Raw genomic sequence first — 17,520 nt, forward strand, 5'->3', positions numbered from 1 at the left:
CTCCTGCCTCAGCCTCCCAAGTAGCTGGGATTACAGGTGTGCACCACCACGCCTGGCTAATTTTTTTGTATCTTTAGTAGAGACGGGGTTTCACTATGTTGACCAGACTGGTCTCTTAACTCTTGACCTCATGATCTGCCTGCCTCAGCCTCCCAAAGTGCTGGGATTACAGGTGTGAGTGACCGCACCTGGTCAATTCTTTTACAAGTTCTCCTTCAGTAAATAGTCTTTAGCAGTAGTAGGTTCAAGATGAACTTAAATCTTTAGTGTAGAATCAGAGCAGAATTTATTAAAGCCACCTAACAACATACACTGCCTACCTGATGAAATCTCTAAAATCGCTTGTTCCTAATATTCCTCTTCTATACTCTAACCATTAGCCAGGACATTCTTTTGTGTTAAATCTTTCTAGTAATAATATAATATGTTTCATTACCTGTCCTTATGGTCTTGAATGTTGCTTTTGTCTTCTTAAGTAGAATTCTGGCACCCGTGCCTGGCTCTATTTCCCCCGCACTCTGTCCCATTTTCATGAGTGGCTAGATTTTGTCCCTTTTCAAACTGCTATATTTTCTGGATTCTTTGGTAGTTCTTTCCCGGAGTAAGTCACTAATACTTAGAACCTGTCAAAGAGAGTAAGAATGTGTATTTTAGAAAGTAAATGCAGGTGGAAGAGAAATATTTTAAACACTGTATATTAATGAAAAAATTATATACAGAATTTCATACACTAATTTTAACTTCCTAAATTCAGGAAGCTATTTTGCCTTTCAGTATTAAGCAACTATATTTTTATAACATTTTTTAAACTGTAAATATTTTAGTTTGAGACTTCCTTAAATATAATGGAATGTATTCATAGCCCTGTTGTATTTGGCAAATGTACTTGGTAATATTTCAAAAACTATTTTTAGGTGTTTTATAACTGTAGCTGTGTGGAAGTAACTGGTCTCCGGAACAGAAATTACTCAGCGCACTTGGGTGAATGCCCAAGAGATGATGCGTGTACAAGGAAATTTTACATCTATGTTGCAATTCAAGTCATAAACTCTTTGTTCTCTGCAACAGGAGGTACCGTAGGTATCTTGCTGATTGTGAAGTAAGTATGACGCTTTGAAACATTGTCACGTATATTAGACTAAAACACACCTAATGATAGGCATATTTTTACGTATTTTGCGCTCAAATTCATATTTTGTCAATTTTTAATTCTTTGATAATGCATTTTCTTAGAATTACTTTGATCTTTCAATGCCATCATTAATAATTTTTGTTTCCAATACTTCCATTGTCAAATCTAGGCTCTATACTTTCTTCTCTTAATAAAAATCTTAAGGCACACACTGATTGACAATTGTCTCGATAGTAGAAGAATCTTTGGGTGATTGTAAAAGAACTTTTAATTTTGAGTTGCGTTGCATCCTAATGAGCCAGTTAGAGTAAATCATCTGTTGATTTCATTGAAGAAAACATTTAGCAACCAGGTGTAAATATAAACTTCAATTTGTAATGAAATTCTAATGCTTTCAGTTCACCCACAGCATGGCTGTTGACCTGGCATCTCACGATACCCTTGTAGACATAAGAAAAATATGTGTAAATAATTCATTCCTTTTTTCACTTATTAGACAGTTTTTTAGACAGGATATGATGAATATTTCTTAGTAAGTAAAACCAATAAGGTACCTGTTGTCTCACAGCTTAGAAAATGACAAGACTGATGTGAAACAAATAAGTATAAAAATAAACACATAATTACACATTGCTCTTTGTCTTAATAAGGGAAAAGACTTCCAATTAAAGGAATAAAAAGAGACATTAAATTTAGGATTAAAGTAAGGGGATGTGACGGGAAAGATTCACAGAGTACATCTCAAAAGAAGTGACATTATATCTAAAGAGGTAAAGAAAAAGCCAAATGAAGGGCTTTCAGGGAGAGGGTCTAGGTCTTGTTTCCTTAAGACAGGAAAGAGCTAGAATTTTTGAGGAATGAAAAGAAGCCAGTTTACAGGAACACACTGAGTGAGAGGGTATGGCAGATGATGTTTGGAGAGTTAGCCAGGAAGCAGATAATGTGTGCCCTACTGGCCAGGATAAGCACTCAATCACCTAAAACTGGAAACATGTAAAGACATGCATGTAGATCTTAAAAATATACGTGATAAGTAGAGTGACCAGGGGTAACATTTAATTGTACTTTTAAAACCTACTAGTTGATCATAAGTTCACGGCCAGTCAACAGCACGACATGGTAGAAAAAAAAAAGTAGGCCGGGCACGGTGACTCACGCCTGTAATCCCAGTACTTTGGGAGGCCGAGGCAGGTGGATCACGAGGTCAGGAGATCGAGACCATCCTGGCTAACACAGTGAAACCCCGTCTCTACTAAAAATACAAAAAAAAAAAAAATTAGCTGGGCGTGGTGGCGGGCGCCTGTAGTCTCAGCTACTCGAGAGGCTGAGGCAGGAGAATGGTGAGAACCTGGGAGGCGGAGCTTGCAGTGAGCTGAGATCGCGCCACTGCACTCCAGTCTGGGCCACAGAGCCAGACTCCGTCTCAAAAAAAAAAAAAAAAAAGCAACCAACAATGTGTTTTAACTTTTGTTAACATGAATATAAACCTGTAAACTAAGTAAGTTTGCAGTTGTTATATTTTCACCCTGCCTGCAAATTTTATTAAAATCCGTACTGTAAATATTCCATAAGTATAGCTTCATCTTAATATAAAATGTCTATTCAGAAGAAGCCTTCTATATTTCCAAATTACAAATTCATTAACTTATAAAAATTCACCTCAAAATTTCATACTAGTTTACATCTCAGCATGTTTTAGCTTCTTAATTGAAACCTTTTCATGAGAAAAGGAGAGTTTTAAAAACATTGTTCCATTCTTGAATATAGTTATGCTTTATCCGATTAAAAAGTGATTAAATCAACATCACCACTTATCAAAGCATTTATTAACTTCTCACCAGCCTTTGATTTCCTTTGTATTTATTTATTTTTTTTAAGAAAAGTTTTCTAAAGTTGACTAGAGAATGAAAATATAAACTTCATTTTATTAAGGCTATTGCTAAAACTAGACTGAGCAGGAGTGTAAACATTTACTCATCCAGTACATATTCATTATGTGTGTCAGCCACAGATCCATGCACTGAAGATGCAAATGTGAATGAAAATGATAAAACTTCATTAGCATCCAGTGGGGATAGGGGATGGAGAGTGAATGTATACAGAAGAACTAATAAACAAATAAGCAAGTAAATATGTAAACCAGAGTAAATGTGAAGCACTAGAAAGAAAAATAAATCAGAGTCAGAAGATAGAAAAAGTGGGGATAGGTAAGAGACACTAGTTCAGATATTGTGCATTGAAAGTTATATGACAAGAGACCTAAATGAAGACATGAAGAGAGAAGCTACAATCCATGCTAAATGAGGACAGGAAAGGAACAAGCTAGGCAAAGTAGAGCAAAGACAAAGGCCCTTGTGTGGAGCATACTTGATACATACAAAGTTAGAAAAAAGTGTGTGAGGAAGAGAGAGGTATGAAGTACAATGACAGAGCTAGCATGGTCCAGATTATATTGTTCAGAGGAAAGGCTTTGGAGCTTATTCTAAGTGTGTTCAGAAGCCCCAGAGGGTTTAAGCATTAGTGTTACCTAATGCTTATGGCTTACCTAATGAGAAGATCACTCTGACTGTGCATGGCATGTGTTTTTGGAAGACAAGAATGAAATCAGGGAAAACAGAAGGCTATGATCATTCTTCACGATGAGTTATTATTGAGCATGGTTATGATAAAGTGGGAAGATATTTGTGCTTCATTCTTTGTTTTGTTTCATTTTCTAAGGCAAAGCCAATATGATTTGCTTGTTGATTGAATGTGGCATGTGAGAAAGATAATTTAAGGATGATCCCAAGGTTCTGGCTTGAGCTCTGGAAAGATGGTGATACTATTGAACAAAAGGGAAAATATGAAGGAAGGGTAGTTCGGAGGAAGTGTTAAAGCAAGATTTCTTATATCCCTGTAAAACTGAGCTGCCTGTTAGGTATCTACCAACAATGAATATGTAGAATCTACCATTTAGGAAAATCATTAAAGCCATAGACACAAATCTTAGAGTTTGCAACATAAATAGATGCTATTTAAATCCAGTTGCATATTGAGATGTTCTAGGGCCTGGGTACAGATAGAAACTACATCCTAGGAACAGCAACAGGCACTCTAACTTTAGAGATTAATAACAGAAGGAGAAGACACTGAAGGAAACTGAGGAGGTCCCATGAGTTATGAGGAAAACTGGGAAAGGATCATGTCCTTGAAGCACAGTGAAGAATATATGAAGAAGTAATGAATAAAGAAACTATGTCAAGGCCTGCTGAGAGTTCATAGGAGTTAGGGACTAGAAAGTGACCATTGGATTTCATTATATGCTCATCACTGTTAACCTAAACAAAACTAGTGCATGAAGATGGGAGGTGAAACAAAAAGGTGGTTTTGGTTGTTTTAAATTTTTTCATTTTTATGGATTTAGAGATACAAGTACAGTTGTGAAACATGGATTATATGAGGCAGTGGTAAAGTCTGGGGTTTAATGTTCCCATCACCTGAATAGTGTACTTTTTATTCAGTGGGTAGTATTTCTTCCCTCCCACTCCCTTCCAACCTCCCACACTTTAGAGTCTCCAATGTCTGTTATTCCACTCTGTACATCCTTGTGTGCCCATTGTTCAGCTCCCACATCAAAGAAAGTACATGCATTTTTTACTTTCTGTTTCTGATTTATTTCACTCAGGATAATGGCATCCATTTCTATCCACATTGCTATAAAAAGACATGATTTCATTTTTTTGTTGCTGACTAGTATCCCATAGTATATACATATATACCAATGTTTTAATCTAATTATCAGTGAATGGAAATTTAGTGATTAGTGATTCCATGACTTTGCTTTGTCACTAGTACTGTGATAAGCATACAAGTCAGGAGGTGTCTTTTTAATAAAATGATTTATTTGTCTTTAGGTAGACACCCTGTGGTGGGATTGCTGGATTAAATGGTAGTTCAATTTTTAGGTCACCAGGAAATCTCTATACTGTTTTCCATAGAGGTTGTACTAATTAACATTCCCACCAACAGTGTATAAGCATTCACTTTTCTTCTCATCTTCACCAACATCTCTTCACTTTTGACTTTGTATTAATAGCTATCCCGATGAGTATAAGATGATATCTCGCCGGGCGCGGTGGCTCAAGCCTGTAATCCCAGCACTTTGGGAGGCCAAGACGGGCAGATCACGAGGTCAGGAGATCGAGACCATCCTGGCTAACATGGTGAAACCCCGTCTCTACTAAAAAATATAAAAAACTAGCCGGGCATGGTGGCGGGCACCTGTAGTCCCAGCTACTCGGGAGGCTGAGGCAGGAGAATGGCCTAAACCCGGGAGGCAGAGCTTGCAGTGAGCTGAGATCCGGCCAGTGCACTCCAGCCTGGGCGACAGAGCAAGACTCCGTCTCAAAAAAAAAAAAAAAAAAAAAAGGATGATATCTCATTATGGTTTTAATTTTCATTTATCTGATGATTAGTGATGTTGGGCATTTTTATATATTTATTGACCATTTATATGTCTTCTTTTGAAAAATGTCTATTCATATCCTTTACCCACTTTTTAATGAGGTTTTTTTCTTTTTTTTTCATTGAGTTGTTTGAGTTCCTGGTAGATTCTGGATATTAACCCTTTTTCAGGTGCATTGTTTGTAAATTTTTTCTCCCATTCTGTGGGTTGTGTGTGTACTCTCTTGATTATTACTATTTTTTTTTACTGAACAAAAATTTTGTAGTTTAAGTAAGTTCCATTGGTATATTATTATGTTGCATTTCCTTTTAAGGATGTAGTCATAAATTCTTTGCCTAGACCATTGTCCATAAAAGTTTTTCCTAGGTTTTCCCCTAGGATTTTTATAGTTTCAGGCCTTACAATTAAGTCTTTAAATCATCCTTTTTTTTTTTTTTTTGAGATGGAGTCTGCTCTGTTGCCCAGGTTGGAGTGCAGTGATGCAATCTCGGCTCACTGCAAGCTCTGCCTCCCGGGTTCACACCATTCTCCTGCCTCAGCCTCCCGAGTAGCTGGGACTACAGGTACCTGCCATCATGCCTGGCTAATTTTTTCCATTTTTAGTGGAGACTGGGTTTCACCATGTTATCCAGGATGGTCTCGATCTCCTGACCTCGTGATCCACCCGCCTCAGCCTCCCAAAGTGCTGGGATTTTTAATCCATTTTGAGTTAATTTTTATATATGATGAGAGATATGGGTTCAATTTTATGTCTGTATATATGGTTCTCCAATTTTCCCAGCACCATTTCTCCACTGTATATATATTTGTTACTTTGTCAAAAATCAGTATGTTGTAGATATGAGACTTTATTTCTGGCTTCTCTATTCTATTCCATTGATCTATGTGTCTATTTTTATACTAGTACCATTTTATTTTGGCTTATAGACTTGTAGTATAATTTGAAGTCAGGTAATGTGACAACTTCAGCTTTATTTTTTTGCTTAGGATGAATTTGCTAGTCAGACTCTTTTGATTCCATATGGATTTTAGGATTTACATAGGTAATTTAATAAAAATTGTGTTGAATCTGTAGATTGCTTTGGGCCGGATAGTCGTTTTACACAATATTTGTTATTCCAATTCATGAACATGAGATGTTTTTCTATTTTTTTTAGGCCATACACAACTTTTTCATCAGTGTTTTGTAGTTCTCCTCATAGAGACTTTTTTACCTATTATTTTAAATGTTTTCCCATTTGTTGTATCTATTGTAAATGGGATTCAGTTGTTGATTTGTTTTTGAGCTTGATGATTATTGGTGTATGGAAATGCTACTGATTTTTGTACATTGGTTTCGTATCCTGAAACTTTACTGAAGTGGTTTATCAAGTCTAAGAGACTTTCAGAGGAGTTTTAGGGTTTTCTAGGTGTAAGATTATATCATAAGTGAACAGGAATAAGTCAAATTCTTCTTTTCCCATTTGGAGACCTTTTATTCCTTTGTCTTGCCTTATTGCTCCTGATAGGACTTCCAATACTATGTTGAATAGGAGTGGTGAAAATGGGCATCCTCATCTTGGGTCCATTCTTAGAAGTAATGCTTACAATTTTCCCCCATTTGGTATGTTTGTTATTGACTGTGGTTTGTCATATATATGATTTTTATTATTTTAAAGTATTTTTCTTCTATGCCTAGTTTGGTAAGTGTTTTTATCATAAAGGGATGCTGGATTTTATCAAATGTTTTTTTCTGCATCAATTGATTTTATCATATGCTTTTTGAAAAAAGAAATTTCTGTTAATTTTATAAATCACATTTTTTGATTCTCATATATTGAACCATCCTTGCATTTCAGGAAAAAGTCCACTTTTGATTGTGATGAACCTTTTGATGTGCTGCTGAATTTTATTTTCTAGAGGTTTTTTTTTTTTTTTTTGAGGATATTTGGATCTGTGTTCATCAGGGATATTGATGTGTAGTTTTCTCTTTTATTTGTCATGTACTTGCCTGCCTTTGGTGTCAGCATGATGCTGACTTCATAGAATTAGTTGAAGAGGATTCCTTCCCTCTTGATTTTTTGAAATAGTTTTAGTATAATTGGTATTATTTCTTCCTTTTTGGTCTGGCAGAATCTGGCAATAATTTTCTCTGGTCCTGCGCTTTTTGTTGTTGTCGTAAGGAGATATTTTTTTATTATTACTAATTCAATTTAATTACTCATTATTGGTCTTTTAAGGATTTCTATTTCTTCCTGGTTCAAACTTGTGAAGTTGTATGTTTCCAGGAATTTATCAGTTTCCTCTAGGTTTTCTGGTTTGTGTATGTAGAGATGGCCATAGTAGTCTCTGATGATATTTTATATTTCCATGGTAATAGTTTTAATGATACCATTAATATTTCTGATTGTACTTACTTGAATCTTCTTTCTTTTTTTGGTTAATCTACTGGTAGTCTGTCTACCTTACTTATATTTTCAAATAACAACTTTTTATTTCACAGATCCTTTGCAATATTTTTTGCCCAAATTTCTGTTAGATTTGTTCTTTAATATTTACTATATTCTGCTAGCTTGGGGTGCAGTTTATTCTTGTTTTACTAGTTCTGTGAGGCATGACATTAGATTGTTAATTTGATATCCTTCTATCTTTTTGTTGTAGGCATTTAATTCTAAAAACTTCCCTGTTGGCATTGACTTGTTGTATCTCAGAGGTTTTGGTATGTTGTGTCTTTATTTTCATTCATTTCAATTTCTTAATTTTGTTTGTTTTTTTGAGACAGAATCTCACTCTGTCACTCAGGATGGAGTGAAATGGTGTGATCTTGGCTCACAGCAACCTCTACCTCTTAGGTTCAAGCAATTCTCCTGCCTCAGTCTCTTTAGCAGCTGGGATTAAAGACATGTGCCGCCACACCCAGCTAATTTTTTTCATTTGCAGTAGAGATGGAGTTTCACCATTTTAGCTAGGCTGGTCTCAAACTCCTGACCTTAAGTGAGCCACTACATCCAGCGTCATTTCAATTTTTTTAAAAAAAATTTTGCCTTGCTTTCATCATTGACCAAATAATTGTTCAGGAACAGGTTATTTAATTTTCATGTATTTCTATAGTGTTGAGAATTCTTCTAGGAACTAATTTCTGTCTTATTCCACTGCATATTCCACTGTATTCTGAAATGGAACTTGATATTATTTTGATTTTTAAAAAATCATTGAGTATTGCCTTTAGGCATGGTATATGGTCAATTTTTGAAAATGTTTCATATGTGCATGAGAAGAATGTATATTCTGAGGTGGTAGGGTAAAATGTTCTGCAAATGTTTGTCAGGTCCATTGGGTCTAATGTCCATTGTAAAAGTTTCTTTGTTGAATTTTGGCTACCATTATCTGCCTAATGTCAGTGGGTTATTGAAAGACCCCACTAATACTGTATTGCTATCTATTTTGTTTTCCTTAGGTCCAGTAGTGTTTGTTTTATGAATTGGGGTGCTCCAGTATTGGGTGCATATGGTTCAAATTGTCATATCTTCTTAACTGATCCTTTATATAGTAACCTTCTTTGTCATTATTTATGGTTTTTGGTTTGATATTTGTTTTATCTAATCCAAGTATAACTACTTCTGCTCAGATTTGGTTTGTATTTTCATAGAATATCTTTTTGCACCCCTTTGCTTTGAGTCTGAAAAGGTCTTTACAAGTTACTTGAGTTAGGTGAGTTTCTTGTATGTAGCATATAGTTGAATTTTTAAAAATTCATTCTGTTAGACTATATTTTTTAAGAGGAGTGTTCATTCTATTTATATTTAAGGTCAGTATTAATTTTTGAGGGTTGTTTCTGTAATATTGAATTATTTCTTAATTTTCTTTGCAGTCTCAATTAGGTAATTTTAAAATGAGATCTGTAAGGTTTATACTCTGTATGTTTCCATAATGATAAGTATTGCTCTTTCATTTCTATGTGTTGGAACTCCTTCAACTCTTTCTTGTAGAGTCAGTCTGTTTGTGACAAATTCCCTTATTTGGGAAGTACTGTTTTTCTTCTTGAATTATGAGTCTTAGTTGAGCAGGATACAAAATTCTTGGTTGTCATTTTTTTTTTTTTCTTTAAAGACTGATAATAAGACCCTAATTTCTTTTGGCTTGTAAGATTCCTGATAAGAAGTCTGCTGTTAGTCTGATGAGATTCTCTTAACAGGTAATTAGATACTTCTCTCTTGCCATGTTTAAGATTTTTAAATTTATGTTGACTTTTAGTAGTCTGATGACTGTATGTCTTGTGCAGGTTGTTCTTGCAATGCATCTCCCAGGAATCACCTGAGCTTTTTATATTTGGATGTCTAGATCTGTAGTAAGTCAGGGAAGTTTTTCTGAGTTATTCTTTCAAACAAGTTTCCCACACTTTTACTTTTTCTTCTCCCTCTGGAACATCCATGATTCATAAATTTGGATGCAATACATAACCCCATATGTCTTGAAGGCTCTGTTAGGTTTTTCAATTCATTTTTCTATGTATTCTTCCTACCGAGTTTATTTGAAAGACCTGTCTTCTAACTCTGAAATTGTTTATTCTGCTTGTTCTGGCCTATTCTTAAAGCTTTCAAAGGTACTTTGCAGTCCCTTCAATACATTTTTTTTATTTTCAGAAGTTGTGTCTACTTTTCTTAGTAAAATCTATCTCTTCTTTTATACCCTATCTTATGTTTCTCATTTCCTTTTGATAATTTTTAACTTTCTTTTGGATCTCAAGCTTTACATAATCCCATATTACTTGAAGTTCTTATTTCATGAAGACTTCTTTACAATAAATATTTTGGATTCTTTATCAGCATATCAGAGATTTTATTTAGGTTTGGATTCATTGCTCAAGAGTCACTGTGGTCCTTTGGACCTTTAACATTCTACCTTCTTTATACTTAAAGAATTCTTTCTCTGGTTCTTTCTAACTTAGATAAGCTATCTCTCCTTATTTTGAATTTATTTTGTTTGAATTCATTTTTTTCCATTTGAAAATGTGGCTATAATGTGTTTTGTGTAGGATCTAACAGGCTATATTGAAGAGGATCAAGAGAAAATTCTAGAAAGGGAAGTGCAACAGTCAGCATAGAAAGTTATTTTCAGGTGTAGTGTTATAAAAGAAGCTGACAAAAGGTGTGGTTGTTAGCAAAGTTGTGGGGTAAAATTTCTGTTTATGTTCAATTCTAGACATAATAGCATGCTGACATACTGATGAGAATCATCAGTAGAGATGAAGGAAACTGACAATGCAGAAAAGAGGGAAAACAATTACAGAGGAAGGTGAAAAGAGATTAACCACGATACAGAGTTTTTCTTTGTACAAAAAGGGAAATTGTCTATGTGGGTAAAAGACAGATAAATGTGTACCTGTAGTGATGAAGAATATTGAACTTTTTTCTGCTGTTTCTACTTTATTTGTTATAAAAAAGGAATGTAATCAGATGAGAAAGACGAGGAAGAAAAGAAAGAGTCTTTAGATCAGAAAATGTGAACTAGAAATCTTGAAGATTAAAGAAACATACTGACAGGGAAAATGGACTAGTAGGCTATTGGACAATTGCCCTGGAGGCCTCCTGAAGGTCTGTGCTTATGAATTTAAAGTGAACACGGTCAGATGTGTGAATTATTTCCTTCAGGGATGAAACTCTTTGTATATAGGTTCAGAGAAGGCAGAGGATTAGATGAAAGCATTTTTACTTGTCTAGTACAGTAAAGGATGAGATGAACAAAAATGTACAGAATATATGCAGAAGAATGATTTATAACATGATTATAAACATCATGATGAGAAAGGAAGTGAAGTGGTAAAACTAGAGATGGCCTGTGAAGAGATCAGGGGAATCATAGCCTAAAGAGCTAAGGCTACAGCTTCTTGTAACAGATACGTGAAAGGGAGTAAATTTAAAATGTAGGAGGTGGTTATAAGGACTAGGATGGCCAAAATGGAGAATTTTAAAAATGGATACTGATGAACTGACTGTGGGTGGAAGAAATAAGACTTTCCAGAAAAGTGACCAAGAAACTGAAAGGCCATACCATTGGGAGCATAATCTATATCATCTATATTTCCTAAAATAACTAGGAAAAAGGACAGAAATAATTTTCACAAAAATTACAGGGAGTCTAGAATGAAAATTGTCAAGAAATGATGAGAGTTGTGATGTGCCAGTCTATAGTTAACTTCAACAAGGAGGTTAGAGAATAGTATGGTAAGGTGGTGCACCTCTTCCTGGAACCTAGAGGTCTTTCAGAGGAAAGACTCAGATCTGGAAGTGGTAAAAATGAAAGATCAATAAGAACTTCTACATCTCAGGCCCATTGATATGGAGGTTGTGGAAGGAAAACAGTCCTACCTGAGAGAGTTACATGGAGCGTCATTGGGAGTAAACCAGGCTTTGTTTAGAACAAGAAAGTGAAAGGGCTACAAAGAATGTAGGAACTAAATATTTTGCTGGTAACAAACATGAGTTTCCCTGGGCAAAATGAAAGGGTTTGAGTAATGGAAAAAGAGTAAGTGAGTGAGTGGGATTAAGGGATATAGTAAACCATGTGGAATGAGAGTCTTGGTACCCAGAGAGGATCTCAAAATCTTAACATTCTGCTGGTGATAGGATGTGAGGCATGATGTAAGTTTATGACAAACAAAACATCAATTTAAATGGCCCAAAGAGGGTAATGTTTTAGAACTTTTTTAAAAAACTACATTTTAGTGGCTTACCTAGAAAGGATTTGGCTCATATACACAATAAATTAGAACTTTTCTTCAATCTTTTGCAAACAGGAAAACAAGCATTCCCTACCTGTGCTATCTATTGTTAGGGTTTCATTAGGTCTAACTGGAAATTACCTCAAGAAACAGCAGGTCATGATGGTTGATTGTCATTAGAAAGAACAACAGAGGAACAATTTAAATGAAATCTCTTAAATTAAATAATTAAATGAAATAGCACATTTAACTTCTTAGGGTGCTTTTTGTGATAAATTCATCCTGTGAGAGATTCATCAAAACACAGAGCTGCTCAATATCATATGTAAAGCAGGAGTCACACTACAGTGATAAATAACTTACATGATAATCACGCACGGGTGTATGCATGCAAGTGAGGATATGAGTATGAGCATGCGGCAAGAAGTGTGAGTGTGCATCATGTGAATGTAGGGGTAAGTGTGTGTGATTGTTATTGTATGTTAATATTACTGTATCACACACATTCATCATCTCCACTGAACTGTTGAAGATTTCAGGCCCACCCTTAGGAAAATATTCTCCCTATCTGCAAGTTCCCCAAGTCTCCTGCATGCTAACCCTTTCCATGGGTGAAAATGAGGCTCAATAACAAATATCAGTTTACCTTGTGTGTGTAGGACAAAGTGTAACTTCTGAAAATCAATTACAGTGAAAAATACATGTCAGGCAATTGTCAAAAAACTCAACCAGGGGTGAAGTGCAATCTCTCCCTTCCCAAAATCTCCTTTGAGAAATCTGATATTTGAGAGTAATAACTAAATAGATAAGTTAAACTCCCCTTTCTACTGATTTCCTCCTGACCATCTCTTTGTGAAATAAACTTCCTCCTAAATAGCAGGCATGGATTCTGTATTTGTTTGTTTTTATGCTGCTGATAAAGACATATCCGAGACTAGGCAATTTATAAAAGAGAGAGGTTTAATTGGACTTACAGATCCACATGGCTGGGCAAACCTCACAATCATGGTGGAAGGCAAGGAGGAGCAAGTCACATCTTACATGGGTGGCAGCAGGCAAAGGGAGCTTGTGCAGGAAAAGTCCACCTTATAAAGCAATCAAATCTCATGAGACTTATTCACTATCATGAGAACAGCATGTGAAAGACCTGCCCCCATGATTCAATTATCTCCCACTGAGTCCCTCCAACAACATGTGGGAATTATGTGAGTAAAATTCAAGATGAGATTTGGATGGGGACACAGAGTCAAACCATTTCATTCCACCCCTATCCCCTCCGAATCTCATGTCCTCACATTTCAATACCAATCATTCTTTCCCAACAGCCCCCCAGAGTCTTAACTCATTTCAGCATTAACCCAAAAGTCCACAGTCCAAAGTCTCATCTGAGATAAGGCAAGTCCCTTTCACCCATGAGCCTGTAAAAACAAAAGCAAGATAGTTACTTCCTAGATACAATGGGGGTACAGGCATTGGGTAAATACAGTAAATACAGCCTTTCCAAATGGGAGGAATTGGTTAAAACAAAGGGGCTACAGGCCTTATGCAAATTTGAAATCCAATGGGGCAGTCAAAACTTAAAAGCTCCAAAATGATCTCCTTTGACACCATGTCTCACATCTGGGTCAGGCTGATGCAAGAGGTAGGTTCCTGTAGGCAGCTCCATCCCTGTGGCTTTGCAGGGTACAGCCTCCCTCCAGGCTGCCTTCTCGGGTTGGCAGCTTTTCCAGGTGAATGGTGCAAGCTGTTGGTGGATCTACTGACAGCTTCTGGAGTCTGGAGGACGGTGACTGTCTTCTCACAGCTCCACTAGGCAGTGCCCCAGTAAGGACTCTATGTGGGGGCTTTGACCCCACGTTTTTCTTCCACACTGCCCTAACAGAGGTTCTCTATGAGCACCTTGCCCCTGAAGCAAACTTCTTCCTGGGTATCCAGGCATTCCACACATCCTCTGAAATCTAGGCAGAGGTTCCCAAACCTCAATTATTGACTTTTGTGCACCCACAGGCTCAACACCACGTGGAAGCTGCCAAGGCTTGGGGCTTGCGCCCTGTGAAGGCACAGCCTGAGCTCTACATTGGTCCCTTTCAGCCACAGCTGGAGCAGCTGGGATGCAGGGCACCAAGTACCTAGGCTGCACATAGCACAGGGACCCTGGGCCTGGCTCAGGAAACCATTTATTCTAGGCTTCCAGGCCTTTGATGGGAGGGGCTACCGTGAAGACCTCTCATATGCCCTAAAGACATTTTCCCCATTGTCTTGGGAATTAACATTCAGCTCTTCCTTAGGTATACAAATTTCTGCAGGCGGCTTGAATTTATCTTCAGAAAATGGATTTTTCTTTTTTTTCTATCACATTGTCAGGCTGCAAATTTTCCAAACGTTTATGCTCTGCTTCCCTTATAAAACTGAATGCCTTTAGCAGCTCCCAAGTCGCCTCTTGAATGCTTTGCTGATTAGAAATTTTTTCTGACAGATACCCTAAATCATCTCCCTCAAGTTCAAAGTTCCACAAATCTCTAGAGCAGGGGCAAAATACTGCCAGTCTCTTCAATAAAATATGACAAGAGTCATCTTTGTTCCAGTTCCCAACAAGTTCCTTATCTCCATCTGAGACCACCTCAGCCTGGACCTTATTGTCCATATCACTATCAGGCTTTTAGCCAAAGCCATTCAACAAGTCTCTAGGAAGTTCCAAACTTTCCCACATTTTTCTATCTTCTTTGGAGCCCTCCAAACTGTTCCAGTCTCTGCCTGTTACCCAGGTCCAAGATCACTTCCACATTTTCAGGTATCTTTTTAGCAACGTCCCACTCTGCTGGTACCAATTTACTGTATTAGTTTGTTTTTACACAGCTGATTAAGACATACCTGAGCCTGGGCAATTTACAAAAGAAAGAGGCTTAATCTGACTTACAGTTCCATGTAGCTGGGGAAACCTCACAATCATGGTGGAAGGCGAGGAGGCTCAAGCCACATCATACATGGATGGCAGCAGGCAAAGAGAGTTTGTGCAGGAAAACTCTGACTTATAAAGCCATCAGATCTCGTGAGACTTATTCATTATCATGAGAACAGCACAGAAAAGACCTGCCCCTATGATTCAATTATCTCCCACCAGATCCCTCCCACAACACATGGGTATTATGTGAGTAAAATTCAAGATGAGATTTGGATGGGGACACAGAGCCAAACCATGTCAGATTCATTGTCCTCAGTGTAATTTTGTGCCTTCAGTTGTGCTAACAAAGTGCTGCTGTCCTATGTCAAAGCTGCACCAAAACACACTTTCCATTTATTGTCTCTCCTAATGTATAACTATTCTGTTTAACTTTTAATGTATTAGGTTTAACTTAATTTTTGTCTTCTAAAATTTTATAAGCTCTATTGAATTCTTTTCAGAATCTCAATAAAAGGCAGCTCTCTGGCAAGGTATAGAGGCAAATGTGTGTACATGAAACTGAGGTTTTGAGTGCTAGTTCATTGTATTGGATTCTTATAACATATGAGATAAGCATCATCATGCCTACTTAGCAAACAAGGAAACTGAGGCCAAGAGAGATTAAGTGATACACTTCTACAAGTCACTTGGATGAGATAAAGCATAATTTGTCTATTTACTTTCCAGAATATTAACTAGCATGGTATCTCTTAGTAGGTGCTTAGTGAATGTTTCTTGATTGATGGCAGTTACTTACCTCTCTGAAACAAAACCATCCAACACTTCGAGGAAAAAACCACCCTTTTTATCAGTTAATTCAAAATTTAGTAAAAGTTGGTTATTTGAGCCACAGTCATCCCCCTCATCCCAACCCACCTCCTTTACTAATGAAAGATAATTTCATTTCACTTGGTAGGTACTAAGTTATCACAGGGATGGTAGCATCATCAGTTTATTGAACACAGAAAAATGGAATTGTAGAAATGTAAGAGTGAGTGAATTTCCAAGTGAGGATACAAATATGCTCTGTATCTTTAATATGACAGTTAAATACGTTAGATGCTACAACACAGAAAAGTTTTTTGACCCTTCTGGTAGTATAGTGTAATTTACAAATCATATTAGTGAGCTATTCTGTTAACATTGATGACAGAAGTAAGGTGGTAAAACGAGGTCTCCTAAGAATTACTCCTGGATAAAAGTATATAATCTTTTAATATGAGCTACCTTGACTAAATAGTCCACACAAAATCATTTTCTTCATCAGCATAATAAAGTCTATTCTGACCACTTTCTTACAGGATTTTCATAGGGATCAAATGTGAACATATGTGTTAAACTGTCTTGAAATCATAAAGCATTGAAGAAATAAGGAAATTATTGTCACCCAGCTGTTTACCTTTTAAAACAGTTGAAAATGTAACTTTATATAATGTGGGAAATTCACTTAAGAGTATTCATTCTACCAGGGAGAGGAACGATAGTGATGAATGTTTTAATATTAACTCAGTTTGATTTTTTAATGACATGTATTATTTCTTTGCCTTTATCATATTTCAGGATTGTTCAACCTGAATTGAAAGCACTTGCAATGGGTTTTCATTCAATGGTTATAAGAACACTAGGTATGACAAATATATAGATTACACATTTTAACATATAAATATTAATGTTAAATCTTAAAGACTGAATGCAATTAATTTTCCACTCTAAGACTGTATAAAAAGGAGTAAGTAAGAATCATTTCTATTTTGTGATAAATGAAAATAAAAAGGAACAGGAAAATTGAGTGACCTAAAAGATAATTTGATTGTTAATTCTAGTTAGAGTCTATCTGTTAAGAGCAAGGAATCATCATGTTTATATTATACTCTTTCTAACAGAAACAGAAAGATAGGTGGTCTCTGAGGCTTTCCTTCTTCCAGAAAAATAAGAATATTTCTCCCAGGTATAGGCAGAGTGGAGGACCTTCCTTCCAAATGGAGACATTACTTAGGACAGCCCTAAAGTAGCTTGGGAGCCCTGGGAATCTGGTCAGGCTAAGGTTGTCTAAAACAACAGAAGGTGACATTAACTGTGCCATTTCCCACTGCCTGGTCCTGTATGGCTGGATAGCTAACCATTAGCAGGAGTTAATGCAAAAGGGAATGAGAATTCATACTCTAGAACTAGGCATGTTGGATTAAGAGGATGTCCTGAATAAAAGAAAACTCAGAAAATTGTGGTTTATGGTGGCAAAGTGTAGGATTGTAGACTCCAGAGGCTGAAGGTCTATTTCTAAATATTCAAAAGTGATGAGAAAA

At 36.4% G+C, this 17,520-nt stretch overlaps 1 protein-coding gene across 1 annotated transcript in view; it reads left to right on the forward strand.

Moving 5' to 3' along the window:
• SLCO1B3 (solute carrier organic anion transporter family member 1B3) overlaps nucleotides 1-17,520 on the forward strand; it is a 109,999-nt gene that overhangs the window by 74,813 nt on the left and 17,666 nt on the right. The window contains exons 12-13 of the mRNA XM_003906088.4: nucleotides 915-1,099; nucleotides 16,778-16,842. Of these exons, the coding sequence (XP_003906137.3) occupies nucleotides 915-1,099; nucleotides 16,778-16,842 (250 nt within the window). The remainder of the gene's footprint in view (nucleotides 1-914; nucleotides 1,100-16,777; nucleotides 16,843-17,520) is intronic.

Source organism: Papio anubis, chromosome 9, assembly GCF_008728515.1.
Source record: "Papio anubis isolate 15944 chromosome 9, Panubis1.0, whole genome shotgun sequence".
NCBI classification, from domain to species: domain Eukaryota; kingdom Metazoa; phylum Chordata; class Mammalia; order Primates; family Cercopithecidae; genus Papio; species Papio anubis.